This window comes from Sphaerodactylus townsendi, linkage group LG01, assembly GCF_021028975.2.
Source record: "Sphaerodactylus townsendi isolate TG3544 linkage group LG01, MPM_Stown_v2.3, whole genome shotgun sequence".
NCBI lineage: Eukaryota > Metazoa > Chordata > Lepidosauria > Squamata > Sphaerodactylidae > Sphaerodactylus > Sphaerodactylus townsendi.
This window is the reverse complement of record NC_059425.1, coordinates 115,141,817-115,164,412: the sequence shown is the minus strand read 5'-3', so window position 1 is coordinate 115,164,412 and position 22,596 is coordinate 115,141,817. Positions and strand designations below refer to the sequence as shown.

Sequence of the window (22,596 nt, the reverse complement as noted above, 5' to 3'; positions counted from 1 at the left end):
ATAGTTGCCAGCTCCAGTCTGAAGACTGCAAATGATTTATATTTACTCGATACAGGAGCAGATTGCCACGTTGTAAACTGCAAAGACATACGATTTCAAAGGGGGAACTTTACAAAAACAAGGTGAATAGGTAATAGGAAGTTGAGCCGGGAACACATGAATTATTATTACCCAGGTTAGGAAATGTACCGCCAAGTCTGAAAGAATGCCTGCATGATTAACAAGTGCGGGAAAACAAAAAGCAAAAGACTTCCTTTAAAAAGTGGAAGTTCTGCCCCAATTATATGTACAGCAGGGAGGATGGTAGTCTGGCAAAATTAAGTGCAAGTTAAGTAGCAATGGGGAAAGAGAATTTGAGTGAATTGCTAAAAGTATCAAGACTAACAATAAGCATTTCTTTAAATATATCCAGAACAAGAAGCCAAACAAAGCAGCAGTTGGCCTTTTGGATGACCAAGGAATAAAGGATTGCTAAAGGAAAATGGGATGGCAGAGAAACAAAATGCTTACTAAAGCGTTTTTCACAAAAGACTCCTGCCCAAATCCTGGCAATCATGGGGTAAGAGGACCCCAGATTAAAAATGGTTGAATGTCAAGCAGAAGCAAGTTGAAATAAATAAGGGCGAGCACAGGGGTTGGACTGTTTTGTTACATTTCTATAGTACTTTTCATATTGAGGAAAGACTGAACAGTCTGAGACTTTTCAGTTTAGAAAAGAGACAACTAAGGGGAGACCGGATCTTAAGGTTTATATAATTATGCATGGGATAGAAAAATTGGGCAAAGAATTTGGTAAATTGCACACTTAATTATGTGGTATAGCTGGGTGCTTCACTGTAGGGTTTCTCCAATGGTTCTCCATTTAGAAAGGAACCTGCTGCCTCCTCCTTCCTTCTCCAATGGCATTTTGCCTACCCAACACTCCCTGATCGCTGCTTCTTGGAGGCTGCAAAACCCAGAAGAAGAGTGCTTTCGAATATCCTGATTACGTTCACAAGGAGAGCGGGGGAAGTCTTGTTTTACCAGCATTTGAAAACTAAGCAGCTTCTGCGATCTGTGATGTGGTGGCTTTGGAAGAGCCTTAAAAATGAGTAAATGAATGTCTACAGTCAAGGAAAGGCAGAACAAAAGTGCGTAAAAAGGCCTTTTTCTCCATTCAAAATAACACCATTTGAGGGTATTCAATGAAGATGATGGGTAGCAGATTCAGGACAGTTAAAATACTTCTTTACACGGTGATTAAAATGTAGCAAGTGATAAAATGTGATGCCAGAAGATGCAATGATAGCCACATGCAGCTTTAGAAGGGGATTAGGCAGACTCAGAGGACATATCTAACAGTGGTTCCCAGCCACGGTGACTAAAAGGAGCAATGACTAAAAGGAGCAAACTAGGCAGCAAACCTCTGAATATTAGCACTTGGGGCAGCATCAGGAAGACCTTGGTCTCCCTGCCCTGTAATTGGCCTTCCAGAGTAACTGGTTGGCCTCTGTGAGGAACAGGATGCTGGACCATTCATGATCCAACAGGTCTCTTACATGCATTAATAGGAAAATAGTGAGAACAGGGAAATTTCTCACTGTGACCTCAGTATTGTTATGCTAAGGGTACCTGCTCTCCCATTACCTCCCATACAGACTTAATTTGTAACAAGTGACAGTCACCACTCACAAAACTAAAATGATTATCCAGTCATGGTCATCCACTGTGACAGTGGCCAGATGAGCAGCAAAATACAACAGCTGTTACTCAGGAAAGCATATTAAACAATAATTTGGGCCTAGGGCCCCAGTTCTGTGTAAACCACCTTGGGAACAAGCCACTGAAAGGTGGGGTATAAATACTTATATTTGGCATCTGTGGTAGGATTTAAATTCAGCTTCCCCTCCAGTGTTTATAAAAAGAGAAAAGTACTACAGAAAACTGCACAGACCATGGCATCCTAAGAGAGAAAGACCTGTACAGCTCCACTACCTGCAGCTCTAAAGTCTTGCCTTCAACTCTGAAAAGGTACACAGTGCGACAGAATAGACTAAGCATCCAATTTGAATGAGGAAAGCTTAGATACCAGTCCCCACTGAGTGATGCTCATCCATCTCTGAACATCTACTAAAACTAGACTCATCCTGAAGCAGAAGAGATATCTTATCTGAACATTTATTGATTGGTACAGCATACATTCACATTCAAAGTGACTACCTATACAGTTAATATTAAATCTTCAAATTGCATTTTTCATGTTGAATTTAATTAGTGTGTCCATTTACATCAAAGTGTTTTAAGTAAATTTAATAAGCAATGAGTGCCCAGCAATATAAGGAACACTGCAGAAATTGAAATACAGTTCACTTCCAATTGGACAACCTTAATTTGGAATGAAAACTGTTCATTAATGGTACCGGTTAAAACAACAACCATATTCATCGTGTTCCCAAACTTCCACCGTTCAAAACTATACAAAAAAAATCTAGCAGTTACTGGAGTCACAGACACAAGATTTCCCAAATATAAATCTATGCGCCTACTGCCAGCAAATTATTTCTGAAAGAAAAAAGTGTAACTTTGAAAATTATGCTACATATCACTCCTGAAGGAGCGCAATTTAGAAAGAATAGCTTTAAAAGCATCTACTTAATGTGTGGCAAAAAACCCCTCCACCTGTAAAAATCAAATGACTCCAGAAGCATATTTTCCTGGCATGATCTATTACAAGCTTGGGATACCACTGTGGTTAATAGTACTGCAAGAATACTAATGTATCTGAGGCCTCAGTTCCAGTAGTTACCACTTTTGCTAAATATGTTCAAACACTGATTAAGGTTAAAAAAATGCACTCTTTCAAAACGATGCAAAAATGAACACGTTTACAGCATGCACTTGTAATATGTCTAATATTCCACTGCAACACACTTCATTTTCTTTCTTTAAAAAAAAAACCTACTCAGAACATGGCAGCTATTTCTCACATCCCAAATCCTCATGTGCGTGTCTGTCAATAAAATCTGAAGTGCAACCTTAAACATTTAACTCTTTGTCCTTCTAATACCAATCCTGTACTGAGATACAGAAGTCAAAACTGTGTAGCTCAGCTTTCCCGTGACAACAAACCTTCAGTAGAAATGTCTTTTTCAGTCACCCTTTTAAACCCAGAATTTCATGAAATTGGTGGCCAAGTCTCTGTTCTTACCCTCCTAGATAAAAAACAATCAACTGCTACCTCTTTTCTTTTAGCAAAGGTTCATTAGTAGATGGGACATTCTTTTGCTCTTGACAGTCTACACCCCGTTCATTTAGGATGCTCATACTTTCAGCTTTCACAGGTCAGCTGTAAACTAAGATGAGGCATCTGCTCACCTTCAAATGTCAGACCTAAACCCAGGCACTCCCAAGGAACCAGTAGCCTCAAATTCCAGCAGCCAGCTGTTGCATCCTTAACTTCTTTACCTTCCCAGTGCAAACATTATGGTTGCAAGATTGATTGGGTATAAAGGCAGAAGCAGGCTCCAGCTAAAATATGAACTGCTTTCAAGAAATTACCGTGCCAATCAAAGAAGGCCAAGAGAACTGTTAAAGGTAATTTTCCAATACACTTTGTGGTTCCTATTTTAATAACAGCAGCAAATATTTGGCTTTCAATCTTGGCCAATTTACAAACATAACAAATACTTTTCATTTATTTACTTTTTAATTCCTCTGTCACTCAGCACAACAGTAGTTAGTGCTCAGTCAAATTTCCATGGATTAAATTTTTTCAAAGCCTAAGTTGACCTTTTGTGGAGTGCAAAGTCTTCGTAAAAAATAATTAGTGCACGAAAATACTGCCTTTCATTGTAGACTAAGATCAACTTGCATTGCCCTGCAAATTTTTGTCCTTAAAATGAACACTGAAGGAAGGAATACTCCTTGTAATATGTGGATCCTAGTCCTAAAGTTACCAAGAGAAGGGGAAGATTATACTTCAGTCACAAGGTCCAAGTAAGAGAATATTTTTAAACCATGCCAAATGGCCACACTTTCCATGCTCAACTTTGGCAAAACAGAAATATCTTTTCACAGTGCTAAAAGAGTTTCATGAAAAAAAACCTTCTAATTTCCACTCAGTATTTCTCATTAATAAGATCCAGACTAGATGTGACAATGGCTATGTCATGTGTGAAACTCAGAATTGCCCCAATACCCTACAGGGACAGGATGAGGAATTCCATTTTCATAGTAAAATGGGAACACAGGTAAGGAGAGCCAAGCAATCACCCCTCGCTCCCATGATTTACATTCTTGAAGCCACACTCTTTCAGCTAACTTTGAGCATTGAAGCCCAACTGGAAGAAAAGTACCTAAACTGTTGGCAGAGAATGAGGCTTCTGCGCTTGCTTTTAAAACAATGTAATATGGTCTCCGGGTGCTGAAGTCGATGCCACCAGCGGGCGACGCTGCGATTTCTGACAAAGTGGGGGAGGGAATTTTTGCGGTGATTCAGGTCTCCCTATACAGACTTACGAACTGGTACATACACAAGGGGAGCAGCAGGGAAGTGAACTCTACCCTCCTGTTGATGAACCAACCCCCCATATTTTTCTATACAAGTGAAGAAATACTCAGAACAGCCACCATCACATTTAGCATGGCTGTGAATCTAGTGGTAATCATCAGTGAGTTAACTAGGAAACAGTCACTGAAATGGCAGGTTAACATGATTTAAAAAGTAACCATGCAGAACAAGACAGGGTAAAATGCACTGATAGTACACACACACATATTTACAATTACATCTTTTTTTGTAAGGAATACAATTAGCTTCAAGTAAGCAACAAAAACGACTTCCTTCAGATGAGATGCTTAGTTTAGTCAAAGTCACGGTTTGTTAAAACTAGTGGAGCCACCAGAGTCCACACGTAGAGGACAATGCCAATCCAGCTGGAAGATATCTTCACCCAAACAGATGGCCACTTGCTGGCCATTCCCTCAGAAGTAGGATCAGGGCTGAAAGAGAGGGCGGAGGGAGATGTAAGTGTTTCTAATACAGTAGCCTTTTTTTCTGCCAAGAATGACATTTTATATTTTAAACTAAATTTTAGTTTTAACTATAATTTAACCAATTTTAAGCAAATTAAGACAATTCTGATTATAACAGGTAAAAGAGGGGTGAAGACAAGACTTGGAATTTACCATTTGGTCCATTCCTAAATCTACAAATGATGAACACACATGGAACCAATATCACTGAAAATCTGTCAGTATTATTTGAATTTCTTTAAACACCACAATTTCCAATAAGATTTACATACCTATTAAGACAATACTACTCGGTATTCTTCCTGAGAACTTTCCAAAGAAACTTAATGAACTATGTTTGTGTGTAACAGTATGCAACAGACTTCCCTCTGTGATAAACCTCTGAAGATACCAGCCACAATGCAGGCGAAATGTTAGGAACAAGATCCACCAGACCACGGCCACACAGCCCAGAAAACCCACCAGAATCAGCTGAATCCAGCTGTGAAAGCCTTCGACAATACTTCTGTTTGTATATGTTAACGGCTGCCAGAGTGATAACAGCATTCAGTTGGAAAACCAAAAGATGCCCAAATAAAGAAAATTGGGAGGATAAAGAGAACATGCTACAATGGGGAAATTGACAAATCTTGTAAACAGAAAATCAAAGTCTGAGATGAGAAATGGGAAGCATTTTTCAGTATGAGGCTGAATCAATAATGTAAATATGCTAATAAGGTTATAAATGTTAAATTAATATATATCAGTGGATGTTAATGAAATCATCCAAGAATAGAATGCTAGGCGGGATGAAAAAGGATAGAAGACTCTCTCTCAAAATGGTATTATGTTTACATGTCTATATGTTAGAATATTAAGATCCATTCTGTTATAGTGTTCTAGTTCCATGGGTAGTTATTTTTTCTGTTTACTATTTTCTGTTCACTTTTTCTGTTTCTCTGTTTATTATTTTCTAATTCTGTGAATCACTATATTGAGAAAATTAACAAAAATTATTTTTGAAAAAGATTTACATACCTATACCAGTTGGTTAGAGTCATCATGATGTAAAGCGAAGCAAGAAAAAGCATGAAGTGAAAGAACGAATAGCTGTAAGTTACTCCATCTCTCTCATTATCAACTGCACGGTGGAAATCATCTCCATCCTCAAGGGAGCCATCGGTCCTGGGAAGTCCATCTTCTATCAGTGTTGATTCATCACTAGTCAGTGTTAGTTTATTAACCTGGCTGTTATTGGAAGTCCGGATGCTGCAGTCAGAAAAAAAAGGCATTGTTTATTGAATGCCCCCTTCCTAATCATTTCAAACAAATGAAATTGTAAAAAAGTTTATTCAGAAGTTCTCACCTTGAGTACAGCACACACAACAAGAACAGAATGAGTCCCACAATTCCTTGGGCATCCCACCAATGGACAAATTGGCCCTGGCTTGGAACACTTGTGGAATTATATCCGATTATGCTAAGCAAGCTTGGATTGCACTGTCTGTCTGTTGGCGAAGACAGGAAAGTGAAAGTCAGATTGTTCTGCCCAAAACCTTTTAGCACACAGAGCTTGAATCGGTTCTCACAAATAAATTGTAAGCTGGTAATTAAAGTCATTTAATGTAAATAATATTCACATATCTTAAACTAGCCAGAGTAGGTGCTACCTTGTATGTAGCCTAAAGCTGTAATTCTTGAGCTACTGATTTGGTAGCTAACTACAAATAGGCACATGCAAGGCTTTTCCAGCCAAAGGCTCATGGGAATAATACTAATTTCATGTAGTGCTACATTTGGAGTAGCTTTAAACCTAAACTGACAAAGGTTAAGTTTGTTTCCAAGTACCATTAAATGTTTGCACTGGACCTTGCAACAATACATCCTTCTAAATTTATTGTTTAGATACAGTACATTTTCCCAAAAGACAGGGATAAGGAGTTTGCAGTTTCAGCACATTTACAATGGCATAGACTCATAGAAGAGAACCTTGCAGTGATGCTACAGCAAACAGTTTTTGCATGCAACAGAATATCTCTGGGTATCTCAGTATAAAGCACAGTGACATTTTAGCAGCAAGTGAATGAATTTTCTAACATTTGTTTCTAACCTTCAAAAGCCTAACAAACCATTGGTGAATGTAACAACAAAAAAGGTCTGTGAAGTTGCTCTAACAAGATTTCTCAATTTTGATTCTCCTTCTCTAGAGTAAATGTGTTCAAGCCTTATGCAAATATGTAATATGTAATAAGAACTGGATGTGAAGATGAGAGCATGGAACTATACAGAAGAAAGCTAGCTGAGAATCCACAGATGGAAAACTAAGTGCTTCTAAAGTGTTATGAAATAAGGAAAGAATTCAAGATGGGAAGCTGGGTTTTTGACCAGCTTCTTAAGATTCTTCCCAACAAATCCCTTGCCTTGACAGAGGAAACAATTTTTTGGACTTTTGAGTTACTCTTGGTCATTAGAATCAGTGTGGTGTAGTGGTTCAGACTGTCAAACTAGTATCTGGAAGATCCAAGTTCAAATGCCCACTTGTGCCATAGAAGCTCGCTGAATGACTTTGGGCCAGCCACACCCTCTCAGCTTAACATACCTCACAGGGTTGTTGAGAACATAAACTGGAGGAGAGTGTAACATAAGCTACTTTGAGACCCCACTGGGGAGAAAGGTGGGGTATAAATGAAGTCAATAAATATAATATTCACACAAGCTGACTACTACTGGAATGGGCACACCTTTCAGAAAAGTCTTGTGTTCCCTCAGAATTATTTATATCACTGGTGATACATAGGAATTCTGGAAAACTATACCTAATTTATGATTTAATAACATTTTGCCAAATATTCTGAAGAGCAATTTGTTAAAAATACACCCTGAAATGTTATATTTACTTTAATATCTTGTTTTTGCCTTTTATTTGAGCAATGTTGTGACTACATCATAAAGTGTTGTCAGCTGTAGCATTTCACTAATTTAAAAACATTCATTTTCTACTGTTCCTTGTGGCTCAGGGCAGCTTACAAGTTGCAATTTAAAACACTTTTACGTTCCCCCACAACTCCCATAAAATATTTGCAATCCATTCTATAACTTGAATATGGTAAGGGATGAGTCAAATGCCACCTCCCTCTAATTCACGTCCCCCTCCAAAATGATCTGCATAGTCCTGTTTCAACTCTCAGCTACGAATAAGTTGTGGTGGTTCTAATCTTTATCATAAACATGAAAAAATCACCCCTAAGCATGTCAGAGCACAATAAGCTCAGGGATTCAGTCAAACAATTCCTACTCACAACCCACATTTACACACATGATTAAAAGACAGCATAAAATGAAGGACAAGGTAATGTTGTAATCCAGTTGGAGTCTCTGACATGGAAAGTTACAGGATTTAAATGAGGTAAATGAGGTAGATTAGCTTGTGCACTCCAACACATGCCAGCTGGGTAACCTTGGGCTAGTCACATCTCTAAGGAGCTCTCTCAGCCGCACCCACCTCACAGGGTGTTTGTTGTGAGGGGGGAAGGGAAAGGAGATTGTAAGCCCCTTTGAGTCTCCTACAGGAAAGAAAGGGGGGTATAAATCCAAACTCTTCTTCTTCTTCTTAATAGATGTTACATGGTCAAATCTTACCTGGCTCATTGGTCATTGCTGCCCAGGTTAGATACATAGTATAAGCTGTGATCACAGATGACTGCAACAATCCAGATCTTGGTTGTGATTCCTATGTGCAGAGAGAACACAGAAAAATAAACCACAAATTTCACAAAATAGTCTAAGTATTAGCCAATTCTCAAATTAACACTGAAAGAAAACATCATACCTGGATTTTAGGCAAAATGGACATTACAGATGCTCCAATACACAGCAACATATTGACACTGATGAATGCCTTATTTTCAGAGCAGCCATCTGGGCGAGTATAATAAACATAAAACAGGACAATTGCCACCAAGGACAGGAGGTAGTTCAGGGCTGTAGCAGATAGCAAAGCTGTGGATAAGCAAACAAAGTTAGATTCAGTTGATGAGTGCATTGAAAGAAGTCCTAGAATACAGAATAATTAGATCATAAAGTGACCAGTCCATGCATTCCAACAGACAAGATCCTCTCTGAATCAAGGTCTTGTTAGCAGGTAACAGTCTTCAGCAGCATCACCTAATCAAAGCAATACAATTCTGAACTATTCCCTTAATCCAGTGACCATCACTTCTACCTGCAATGTATCAGCATTCTGAATCTGTAGGGTTTGATCCACACAAGGACCACACAATGAGTGTGCTCTCTAGCAGTCATTTCAGATCCTATAGCATAGAGACCCATCTGGAGTAACATGCAATTTAGGAGGCTGTATTGGGGAAAGAATGAAATGGCTCTCTTCCTTCTCTTCCATCAGCACAGCTATACTCATGGAAGGAGAAAGGATGATTCTGTCCCCTTTTCCTTCCCCATTTAAGTCTCCCGACCCACATGGATCCCAAAAGCCTGAGAGTCAACATGGATCCCAAAAGACTGGGAATCAACTTTCCCAGGGTTGAAAATGGCTCCTGGGGAAGATTTGTGACTATCAATGCTTTTCACTGATAGATCACTGAATCCATCCCATGGGAAAACCAGAACTGAGCAGTTGTATGCAAGAATATGAATCCAGCATTACAGGTCATGGGCAGGGTCTCTCCTTAACTTTCAGAGATTAATACTGAAAGTTGCAAAGTATTTTTATTTATTTATTTATTTATTTTGAGTTTTTTATACCGCCCTACCCCCGAAGGGCTCTGGGCGGTGAACAACAGTCTAAAACATACCTCCAAGAGCACAAGTGGTGGAAATTGGTGGCAGAGGTGGGGGGAAGCAAAGGTATTCTTTGGCCAAGAGTAACTGAACTTTATTATTCCACTCCCACACCCAAACAACTGCTCAATATGCCTCTGATAATGCCAGTATCCTGCTAGAAATTCCTCCTTCCTAAGCAACTCAGCTGCGAAGAGTAACAACACACTGCTCTGCAGTCATGGGCCCTCTGGTTAAATGTGATCAGCATGGTAGATATAATACAGCTGCCTACCTGCATACCAGCATCTTGAGTTTCCTTCCTCCATTTTTTCAACCCAGGATTCATTCCAGGAGTGGGCAAAATCGATTAGTAAAACCAGCTGGATAAGAATGAAACAGAAAGCTCCAGCCATGCCTACATAAAACCACACTGGGGAATTGGGGTGGGAGAGAGACATGTTAACTTTGCTATTAAAAATGGTTTCTTAGTCCAAATTTGCATTACTGACTGACAGAGACAGCACCGCCGAAGTACCACCTTGAAGAGCTTAACAAGCAAAAACAAAACATCTGAAGGTTTTCCCCAAGGAGTATACAATCTAAACATACAGTGAAGAAAACAAAAGACGGAAGGGATTAATGTAATTAGCCCTCGATTAAAGCTGGGAAGGAGAATTAAGGCATCTACTTAGAGGCCTACTCACTTCCTCCAAATGACAAGTCATAAGAAAACAACTAAAAGGCATTTCAGATACCACTGAAGAGGGCGACTGAAAACTGTTTCTGTTTGAAATTTAAAATCATTACTTAGCATTTAAAATAACGTCATACAATCGTACCGGTTGTAAAGGGTCCCTCTGGAATGAAAAACGCACCAACTGTAATTGCAACCGCTGTGGCAAATTTAAAGAACCAGAACCTGAAAAATTAAACACAGAACCACTAAAGTGAGGGTTATTCAAGTATTTTAAAGGACACTTATGTCTATTGTTTTACAAATATAAAACAAAAGCTACACCTTGCACTCCAGACTATGCCATTGCCACATTTTTACTCCATCCTTCTTCTGTCCCCCACTTCTCAGTCTCTCTCTCTTTCATTCCCCTACCTTCTCTCTTACTTTTTGTCCATCTACTACCACACCTCCTGTCTTTTTGATCCCCCATTCACTCTTTCTCTCTCTTTCTGACCCACTCATCACTCTTTCTCTCTCTCTTTCCCCTCCCACCCCATAGCTCTATTTTTAGCAGTTTGCCCCCCTACCCTCTCACCACACTGACTATGGTTCTTAGGCTGCTGGGACCAGGCACACTGCGGCTTCTGGCTGCGCGACCTGGCTTATGCGGAAAACACTGACTTTTTTTAAAAAAATAGGGGGTTAAATTCCCCCTCCCATTTTTTTATTGTTGAACATCAGATCTTCCTAGTCTACAGAAACATCTGCATAGGTAGATGTGGTCGAATCCATGGATTTAGCAATCCACAAATGGGTGCACACATGGGAATTAAATAAATAGATGTGTTCATTTGCATTTCTTGAAGCAATAGTATTTGAAGTATGGTCTTTTATTCAGAATGCAGAAAGTCCAATAAAAGAAACTCCTGAAAACACAGATATTCACAGGTCTCATTTCATTTCATTTCATCTCATAGACAATAGAAATAAATGTTAACAGAGCCTGCCTTGCAGACTACATTCCATTTATAGCCTCGGAGTTGCCATTTATTGGGCTAAAAACATAATCTACTGAATAGAGCCGTAGTGAGGGGGAAGTGCGCCCGGGGAATGCGAGCCCTGCACCCCTGCCACACCCGTCCCTGCCACGCCCCTTGTGTGTCACGCCTCCTCCCGCCCCCATGGCGCTACACTATTGCTACTGAAAGAATTTGAGATTTGGGCCTTAAAGATCTCTTGGTGCCACTATGTACAATTGACTGCCTTAGATAACTGATTTCATTCAGTACTCCACCTCTAAAATAGGAGCATTTCTAAAGGATTGTTCCATGGATGAAATGATTACAAAGAGAGATGTAAAATTTTCAGAAATATTGAAGTCACAGAGGAAAAAACTTTTTTACCCACTGGACCAAAACCCAACAATTCTGGGAAATATATCACTATGTTCAGTACATATTATCCTATCAAACTTAAAACTAATTTTTCTGTTCTAACATAAAATGCATCATTCATGGCATATAAAATTGCAATATTTGGCATATTTATGGAATATAAAAGTTAAAAATGTACAAGCAAAATTGCAAATAACCTATCTTAGCACATGTACCTTAACTTTTGCTATCTGGATAAAGACAGCTAAGAATTCAATGAAACTATTGGGTTTCCTCTGAAGCTTTCCTGTATTTTTCTGCCCCACCTCCTTTTGATCTTTTTTCCTCCCTCCTACAAGGCAGGACAACAAGCTACTTTTTACCCAATCTGTGAATCCACATATCACAGTGATTTGAGGAAAAGACAAAAAGGTCAACAGCAACTCAGATCAAAAGGACAACAGAAGGCATCTAATAGCTGAAAAGCAATGAGAGAGACCTGAACGCCGCATGAAAATTAGGTATCCTTCTAAGAACATAAGAAAGAACCTGCTGGAGCAGACCAGAGTCCATGTAGTCCAGCACTCTGCTACTCGCAGTGGCCCACCAGGTGCCTTTTGGAGCGCACTTGCAGGATGTGAAAGCAATGGCCTTCTGCGGCTGTTGCTCCCGATCACCTGATCTGCTAAGGCATTTGCAATCTCAGAACAAGGAGAATCAAGATTGGTAGCCATAGATCGACTTCTCCTCCATAAATCTGTCCAAGCCCCTTGTGAAGCTATCTAGGTTAGTGGCCATCACCACCTCTTGTGGAAGTATATTCCAAACACCAATCACGCGTTGCGTGAAGAAGTGTTTCCTTTTATTAGTCCTTATTCTTCCGCCCAGCATTTTCAATGTATGCCCCCTGGTTCTAGTATTGTGAGAAAGAGAGAAAAACTTATCTCTGTCAACATTTTCTACCCTATTCATAATTTTATAGACTTCAATCATATCCCCCCTCAGACATCTCCTCTCAAACTAAAGAGTCCCAAACACTGCAGCCTCTCCTCATAAGGAAGCTGCTCCAATCCCTCAATCATCCTCATTGCCCTTCTCTGCACTTTTTCTATCTCTTCAATATTCTTTTTGAGATGTTGCAACCAGAACTGAACACGGTACACCAAGTGCAGTCACACCACTGCTTTATATAAGGGCAAGACAATCTTTGCAGTTTTAGTATCAGTTCCTTTCCTAATTATTTTCAGCATAGAGTTTGCCTTTTTCACAGCTGCCATGCATTGAGTTGACATTCCCATGGAACTATCAACTAAGACGCTCAAATCCCTTTCCTGGTCTGTGACTGATAGCACTGACCCCTGTAGCGTGTATGTGAAGTTTGGATTTTTTGCCCCTATGTGCATCACTTTACATTTTGCTACATTGAACTGCATTTGCCATTTCTGAACCCACTCACCTAATTTATCAAGGTCCGCTTGGAGCTCTTCGCAATCCTTTGCGGTTCTCATCACCCTACATAATTTGGTATCATCCGCAAACTTGGTCACCACGCTACCCACCCCTACTTCCAGGGCATTTATGAATAGGTTAAAGAGCACTGGTCTCAAAACAGATCCTTGGGGGATACCACTCCCTACATCTCTTCATTGTGAGAACTTCCCATTTACACCCACTCTTTACTTCCTGTTTCTCAACCAGTTTTTAATCCACAGGAGGACTTCCCCTCTTATTCCTTCATTGCTGAGTTTTCTCAATAGTCTCTGGTGATGAACTTTGTCAAAAGCCTTTTGGAAATCCAAGTAGACAATGTCCACTGGTTTCCCCTTATCCACATGCCTGTTTACACCCTTAAAGAACTCTAGTAAGTTTGTAAGACAGGATTTGCCTCTGCAAAAGCCATGCTGACTCTTCCTCAGCAGGTCTTGTTATTCGACATGTTTTATAATTTTATCTTTAATATGATACATTGTACTAATTTACCAGGAACAGACTTCAAAATGACTGGCCTGTAATTTCCTGCCCCCCCCCCCCCCCGGATCCTTTCTTAAAGATTGTTGTGACATTGGCCATCTTCCAGTCTTCAGGGATGGAGGCCAATTTCAGGGTTAAGTTGCATATTAAAGTGAGAAGATCAGCAATTTCATGCTTGAGCTCTTTAAGAACTCTTGGGTGAATGCAATCTGGGCCAGAGGATTTGGTATCATTTACTTTATTCTTCCTTGCTTACCATTATCTTCGCTAGATACCACTATCTTCACTAGATACAGATATGTATCTTGGATTTAATAACTGTATACAGTATGGTCACCTTGTCTTAATAGCATTGTACTCATTTAGGATTGTTTTCAGTACTCTCCAAAATTTCCAGTTTTTATGTTAGAAAAAAATGGGGGGGAAGGACAAAAAGAGGAAGTGAGGGAGAAATTTCCCCAACTTTTCCCAGTCCTCCACTCCCCAAGGCCTTCACATCTTTACACACAGTCTGAGAAAGGAGATGCTCTACAAGGGTACATGAGTACATCAGAATACACAAGATGCAATTTTCATATGCCTGTACTTCATTGCTTATTAAAGATAATGTGTTAAAGTAAAAGAGAAATGTCTCTAAAGATTTTTGGTGTGATTTGCTGGCATTCATTCAATGAACAAAACTCACACCTGACTTGTTCATATTATCAGACTTGAAGGTTGACAGACAGTCTGTAGTTGATAAGTCCTCAAGAAATCTGCCACTAAATGTTTTGAATACACAAAGTCCTGTTAGAACGATTTAGTCCAGACTTGCTAATTGGATACTGGAGTAAAACATCCCATTACACTTCCACAGAGCCTCTTATCTGCTTGACTTTTGCTAAGTGCTTCTGTAAGCTTTGTCTCAAGAACACCACATCATCTAAAAATGGCTGCAGGATCACTCATTTAATCTATTTTTGGTAGTCAGAATTAGTAAAATTAGGAGTTGGTGTTAGTAAAATTAGGAGCTGGGGAAATCCTGGCTCAAATTCCTACTCCAGTTTACTAGGTGACCTCGAGACACTTAATGACTTCTCAGTCTGGCCTATCTTGGAGTGTTGTTTTACTTTTATTTATTTTATTGAGGATTAAATAGAGATGAGTGAAAGAAAACAGACATCCATTTACACCATGTTGAGATCCTTGAAGGAAAGATGAGATAAAATGTAAAATAAACAAAAAATGAGAGTAAATTTAGACTTCCAGTGTCATTTAGATAGACTGCACAATGTTTATGTTGATATTGATTCTGTTTTCTGTACCATGAATTATGTAAATTTTCAAAGTGCTGAAGCCTAATACAATATTTCAGTTTGTTCTGTGACTCCCCGCCCCCAATTGCCAAGGGTCCTCCCCCTGCAAACATTAACCTTTGTGGCATACTTGCTTAAGAGTATATAACAATGTACTGTATTATCAGTTATTTTCTCTTACCCATTATGCACTGCTGCCCTTGGATCACTGCTGCTCTTCACTTTGATCATCAATAAGGCGAACAGGAGGAAAAACATGGCCATACCAAAGCACACTCTATACACTGCTTTGTATCCAACTAGAACATCACAACTGACGTGGCCTTCATCACAAAATCCTGGAATCTGTACCAAAAAGCAAAAAAAGCCAACACATGTTCACAAATAATCATGAACTTTTTGCTTTGTTATTGCTATTATTTCAGTAACTGTTTTCTAATTAAGAAAAACATGCTGAACAGTTGCAAAAGCAGTGTAGGCCAGGACTGAAGTCATATATACATTAAGCCAACGCTACGAACACTATTGGTGTACACCTGAATTCTTACCAATCTGGAGGATTTGTTCCTGCCCCCACTTTGTCTTTGATTTAATACTCTCACTGTGCAATCCTAAATTGCGGTGGGGGGGAGGAGAGGCAGAGGCAGGGGAGAGAAAGGGCTCTGGATGCAGTATGCCCCTGCACCAATATAGATATCACCTAACACCAGCATAGGAGGCATTTATGCCGGCACTGAGGAGTTGAGCAGCTACATGATGCCTGAATGCTAACCCAGCTGTAGCACTGGGCTCTTGCGGTGCAGAAGCCCACGCCTAAGGGAGCATTCCCAGGGGTGGAATCAATGTTCATTGGCTTCCTGAACCCTTTCAGTTCAGAAATGCCGCCTCTTGCTAGCATAAACTTACACTAGCTGTTATGGCTCAGCCTGGTCTAGGTGGAAATCCCTGGGAGAAAGACTCAGATGGAAAGGAGGGGACAGTTTTGGTTCCAGATCCCCAGACGCCCCTGTAAATGCACAGCCTGACCATTAGTCCCTGTAGAACAGGTCCAGAAGCTCAGGCAGAGCATGCAGGCGGGGATCCACAGCCAGGTCCAAGCTTTGAGATTCCCCAGCCAAGGTCTAGCTCTGAAACTCTTCAGCCTCTTCACAATGAGCCAGAAGGGACCCTGCCACCCCCATCACACCCCCACCCCCATCTACAGAGCTCCAGGAGCAATGCAGGAGGAGACTGCATGCTAGGTTACAGCAGAGGAGACGCAGTAGCAGGTTAGCAGCCATGAGGCAAGGTGACTTGGATGCTAAGTCCTTACAGGAGCCAGACTAAAGTAACCCAGCTGCAAGAGGTTATTGCACTAGGGAATGGGAGGCTGGCTATAAAAGAGTCTCCTCAGTCTCCTGAGCTATCTTGTGGCAACAATGTTGTGTTTCAGTTTGCAGGTCACTATCTCTGTTCCTAGCCATGTGTATTCATTAAACAACTGCACCTGCTGAATCACTGTGGTGTCTGTTGGTTCTTGAGCGCCAATCTTCGACAGTAGCAAACAAGTAGGTGCAACCTCTTGGCCTTCATAGGGATCCTGTAGCATAGCTGGGGAAACTTCGCTTTTCTTTTGCCCAGTCTGGCTCCACAATCCTCTTTGGAGACAATGGGGCTGCGCTGTGCCCTGATGCCACCCATCTACCCCTGCCTTTAGGATTGGGCTGCCCAGTTATCCATGACATACAGAAGTGGCCAGCTGGGTTAATCCAAGTTAGAATCCTAGTTTGTGGGAAAGGAACTAAGTCTGGATTAGTTATTATTAAGAATTCCACTTTATGGAGGAAAAGTCGAATCTAGCACCTAGGTGCCTGGACACGTGTCACAGTGTGTTTTTAACCAACTCTGCACAAGGAGTGAAGAGGAAGGGAGGCATGTGTGAGAAGCCAAGGCTGGGTTCAGGCATATTGTCTCAGAGATGGCTTGACATCACATCTGAATGCAACCAATATTATGTACAGCTTCTTTAGCAGCAAATGATTTATGAACACCTCCTTGACTTGTACCTTGGAAAACTAGGAGTGAGCTATGCACCAAGCCAGTTTTGTGCACAGTATAGGTTTTAGTCATTTATTTTATTGATTTACTTCTATATCTCACCTTTCTCCCCGTGCAGACTCAAAGCAAAGGCAACTTATATAGTTCTCTCTTCCATTTTATTCTCACATTAACACTGCAAAGTAAGTTAAGACCAAGAACATATAACTGGACTCAGATCACCCAGTAAAATACCATAGCAGACTGGGGATTCAAACCTTGGTCTCCCAGATCCTAGCCTAACATTTTAACCACTACACCAGGCCTTGATTTTTTTTTTAATCTAGGAGATAGCCCAACACTTTAGGAGCCAGACTCACTATAACAAAAGCAGTATTTTCAGTGTCATGTGAGTCATCTCGTTCAGATCTCTGGAAGGTCAGTTTAAATGGTTTTTGGAATTTATTTGATTATGTTACTTGGCTGCACATGTGTAAAACAATGCAGTTAAATGCCCACAGTACTTATTTTTAGAACTATCATTAGCTGTTGTAAAGTGAAAAATCTTTCTAAATCCACTAATAGATAAAACACAGATATCAAATTTTGATAGATTTGTATTCTTCTGTGAAAAAAATGTAAAATGGGTTCAGTTTTGTAAAATTTTAAGTATTAAAAACACACATTCAGGCCAAGGTTTGAATCACCACTGTCATGGAAACTCACTGGGTGACCTTGGGTTCATTATCCTAAAATTCCTCACAGTGTTGCTGTTGTGAGAATAAAATGGACGAGAGGAGGTCAATATTGTAAGTCTCTTTGGGGAGAATGGCTGGATAGAAATATCTAAATAAATGGAGAAATCCAGCCAGCGTTTTCATTGAGTCTCACCCAACTGTCTTTTTAGAACTCTTGATATGCACATCTTTTGTCCACACAAATCCCATAATCCCCAGCATAGCTTTTTTGTGGTCGAAATTACACCTGCCCTCCTGTCACCAGTGGAAAAAAACTGGTTGAATTCAACCCATTGTCCATTATTCCCGGTTTGACATGCTGGGTACTGAAAGAAGACAGCAGAAGCAATTATAGCAGTTATTTTAAAACTTTACCAAAATACAGAGTGAGAAATCTAATTCACACTTGGCCTTCAACCTACATATTCAAAATACAAACAATATTCTTGAGTTTTCTTCTAGCTGCTACATAGCAAGATATGAAATGAGAAACAGTATTCCAGAAAAGACAGAAGAGTACAAGGAAATTTGAACTGCTTTGTTTGTGTTATCAACTCTACCATAGTTATCATAAGAGTAAACTGACCTTCTTCAGCTGTTCTTCCATTCCTGGTATTAGCATCACACATGCTACACCCACTCCAAGCAGCAAGAAGAGTGCATATATCACCCTTGTTATAGTGGAATTATTACCACTGGGGCAGCATCGGCACAGCAGACATGGTGCGCTGCCACACAAACATGGTATCTGATGGAAAGACATTAAAAAGGATTTTTGAGAGCTAGTTCAAAAATGATGCAATAACTGTGACTACAGCACATGATCAGATAGAATCTTGGTTTAACTACTGTCTAAGTTTTCCAGCATTTGAGCATCATTTCCCCACGTTATCTGCAATAGCACAAATCATAAGGTTTTCATCTGCCTGGCCTTTATTGCAAAAGGTCATAATAAAATTTATGTACTGTGGAGGACCTCACTAAGGCCTTGATTTGGTATATTTGCAACTGAAACTGAAACATTGAAGACATCTTCTGAAAAGGTAGATAGGATGTTGCACAGCAGACCCCTATAACCGTGGCATCTTAACTGACTTTGATTGTGCCATCCACAAAGAAGACAACCGAGATACTGTTTATAAAAAGTGATTACTCATTTTCCCATGGGAAGCTGTGCTCAAGGAGACACATACCACTGGCAAACAACACATGGCAACACACTCACTGCCTTCAAATATATTTCTAGCAAACTCAGAAAATGTACTAATATCACCAAGGGCAGACAGCGTGCCATGAAGGACAGTAAAAAAAACAACCCTGAAACCCTGCAGTTCAATCTTAATTATATTTTCTCTTATTTAAACCCAGCGTCAATCAAAGCAGGTCTCAACTCTAGATTCCAGAAGGTTGAGCTAAGCACACATTTAACTTTTACTATTAAAACACTTTGTTCCTATCTGTAACTAATCCTATCCCAAATACTAATGGAAGATAATTAAGGTGAAAGACAAAATGTAAAAAATGCTCAATGTAAAAAGTAGCCTTTAGAAAGAAAGAACTAAGTCTTTTTCTGGAAAACACTATGTCTAATATGACAGGAGACAACTATCTCATACCTCAAAGCATGCCTGTATATATTATCTGGCCCTTCAAACATAGCAATAGCTGGCTGAGAATAGCAACCCTTTTACCAATATTATTCTAGATACAGTTCTGGAAACAAGAGGTTTCCAAACTGAGTAGAGCCTAACAGTGCAATCCAAAGGAGTTTTCAGGTGGCGCAGCAGGGAGGGAAAAGTGAAATCCCTCCCACTGCCTGAATCACCCTATTAACACAAATGGTTTACATCATACTGGAGCCTGGGGGCCGGCATTCCTGGGCTGGAATGCTGGTGGAAGCCCACAAACACACCATCATACCCCTGTCATCCCCCCCACCCACCAGCCATGCTGGAGTTCGCTCAAGATGCCAGGACAGCTTCACAGACTTCGGGTTTTGGAGCAGCAGACCAGAGGGGCAGCCAGCCACCAGGAAGTCTTCCCTAGTGGGGCTGCCCCTTATGTGGCAGAGGGGGCAAACACATTGGCACAGCAGATTCTTCCCTCCCCCCACCTCCCATCGGAATTGGGCTGTAAACCAGTTAAGGTTTTATTGAATGCAGCTAGCACCAGAGGATTACAGAAAGCCTGACTTCCGGTGGAATGGCATTTCAATCTGGTTGAGCCTCTGAATGCTTCCAACTACACATTGCTGATAAGGACTACACCGACTGTAGAGCAAGTTTCTTAGCTCTTGCCTCCCCAGATGTTTGGCACCTTGAATTTGGCAGGTGGACTAGGAGGATCTGGACTTTAGACCCAGTGGTTCTGAGAAAACCCAGAACCAGTAGTGTGAGTGAACCGCTGTGCTCTTGGAAACAGCCTCCCCCTCCTCTTTGTTTTACTCCTTTTTTTCTCTTCTCTTTTATCTCTTTTTATTTTAAAAATGTATTACTCTTACTATTATTCTTGTTAACACGCTTTTCTTTCTCTGTAATTTTTTGTTGATAAAATTTAAAAAATTAAAGAAAGGAAGCTTAAGCTTCTCATAGTACCAGCAAATATACAACTGGAAACCCAATTCCATCCAACAAGAAAGCCCCATCAGGTATTTTCATTCAGGATTTTTATAAGCTAGAACACAGAAACATCAAAGACTTTGTGTTCTTTCCTTTGCTATTACAAAGACTTTTAGAAAGTTAGACAGAAAGAGAATGCAGTTTGTTTGTGATTGGCACAAACCTAGTTAACCATCAAGCTCCTGTGATCCCTTCCTCCTCCCCTCCCCCTAGAAAAGGCATATTTCACACTAATGCCAATTTAGTATGCTTGGGGTACCTTAACACTCTAAGGTTGGTTTCTTCGCCAGTAACTGGGATTCATGTGGTTAAGAATACCAGTAATCTAAAGGGGGGGAGGGGGGAGATAAAACATCTATTTATTAAAGCATCTGCATTCAAACATGACTACACACTGAAATTAGCTGAGAAGTCATCTTTAATCTTGGCATACCACATTTAGAAGGAAGGGAATGTGACTCCACTAATTAACTAGGCTTATGCCAGTCACAAACAAGTTCCTGTTGATTCTGTTGTCTGAACTGAGCCAGTAAGCATTAATGTCTTAAATTTATTGTACAGCTCACGTGTGCAGACAAATGAGATGGGAATGAAGTGGTAGATTTCTGAAGTGTATGAATGGATAACACAGCTTCAGAAAGCAGAATACTCATATCTTTGAATTCTTTCCTACAGAAAACTGAAACATGAGTCCCTTATGTACTATAATTCACTTATATTCTGGCCAATGCAAGGGCCAATTTCAGTCCCATCTGCATAACACTTTATATTTATATTGCTCAACCCCCCTGTGGGTGGTTTTAGATGCAGAACAGAAATCAAACTACAGCACAATATGCATATTTTGAGCAGAAATAATTGTGATGCTTTTCAGGTCCTATCAATACCAACTTGAGCAGCCTTTCACATTTCAGCAGTGCCAACACTAAAGTCAGCAAAATTAAGCAATGTTTTATTCATTTCTCAATCCAATCCTCCTCATTATACATTTATTATTTTCCATTAACAATCTGCCCCATCATAAAAAAGAACCTTTTAATATCCACATATGCAAACAGGGAGATGACTTAGCTGATTTTCCACTATTGCTCAAATGTGTTTTCTTCCCAAATTCAAAATTTTCATGACATTCATCTGACTGTGACAAACCTGGACAATGCTACTTTAAATGCAAGGCTTGTCAAAAAGAATTAAATATACTACAATGACAGACCAATCCTATGCATAATTGTTACAGTGAACGGAAATCAATGGCCATCCTGGAATAACTGCGTAGAACTGCCCTGTTAAATCTGATATTTATCCATCACAATTCCCAGTGGGTTACACATTAAGATGGTATTTTCATCAGCCTGCATTTCCATGCATAACTAGTATCTCTATATGCACTGCAACAGGAAAGGTTACCAGTTTTTGCCAGACATCTTGAAATCAAGTAAAAATAAGAGGTTACAGTATACCAACCTCATCAGACATAACAGTCTTGCATGCACATTAATTCAGCACCTGGCAAATCTAATAAAAATTTAAGTTTGGCCTTCTTGAGATGTGACTTATGTTGATGGGAGAGAAAACAAAAAATGAAAAGCAGCCAATTCATCATCAATAACTAACATTATTAACAACGAGTGGAAGAGGTTTCCCTTTCTCTTATTATTGCCCTAGATGTTTTCAAAGATCTGCCTAAGAGACAAAGTGGCTATTTAAGAAATATCAAGAGCGGGGAAAGGGCAGAGCTTTACAGAAACAAAATTTAATGACCGACCCCCCCGGGCCAGGGAGGGGCTGCCTCGTCGTATAAAACAGGGCATAATGATGTACGTCTGGAACAGCTGCAGTCACTCAGCCCTTCAATGCGCTGGCGCCCCCGCCCCCCATGGCCGTGTACCGCTGCCGTTTGCACCCATTCCTCCCCATATCCCTCCGGCCCGGATCCGACGCATTACCCAGCTAGCCATAGAGCAAAGGCCCAGTACTGCCCCCATCTCGCTCCCTTGCAAGTGGGTGAGTTGCGCGACAGCCTTTAAAGATGGTGGCGGCGGCGGCGGCGACACAGGCAGAATCCGAAGCCTTGTTTACTCCCTAGCCGGGTTTCGTGCGCCAGTCGTACAGGCGGCGCATGCGCAACACTTCCGAATT

General features: G+C 40.4%; 1 protein-coding gene across 1 annotated transcript; it reads right to left on the bottom strand.

Annotated features, from left to right (window-relative positions):
* Positions 1–4,467: 4,467 nt before the first annotated feature.
* Positions 4,468–22,586, bottom strand: SERINC1 (serine incorporator 1). Its single transcript, XM_048491956.1, has 10 exons — positions 22,404–22,586; positions 18,426–18,587; positions 15,268–15,431; positions 10,611–10,690; positions 10,064–10,201; positions 8,822–8,991; positions 8,632–8,722; positions 6,359–6,500; positions 6,031–6,261; positions 4,468–4,980 (listed from the first exon to the last, which is right to left on the bottom strand). The coding sequence occupies exons 1-10, from the start codon at positions 22,440–22,442 to the stop codon at positions 4,842–4,844; spliced, it is 1,356 nt and encodes a 451-aa protein (XP_048347913.1). The 5' UTR covers positions 22,443–22,586; the 3' UTR covers positions 4,468–4,841.
* Positions 22,587–22,596: the final 10 nt, after the last annotated feature.

Excerpts from the sequence above, each read along its gene's own strand:
- SERINC1 (XM_048491956.1), bottom strand. The coding sequence starts at position 22,442 with ATGGGGGCAGTACTGGGCCTTTGCTCTATGGCTAGCTGG. Across the intron at positions 8,992-10,063 it reads CTCAAGATGCTGGTATGCAG|CTTTGCTATCTGCTACAGCC; the intron begins GTAGGCAGCTGT and ends GCTTATCCACAG. Across the intron at positions 6,262-6,358 it reads TTGTGTGTGCTGTACTCAAG|CATCCGGACTTCCAATAACA; the intron begins GTGAGAACTTCT and ends TTCTGACTGCAG.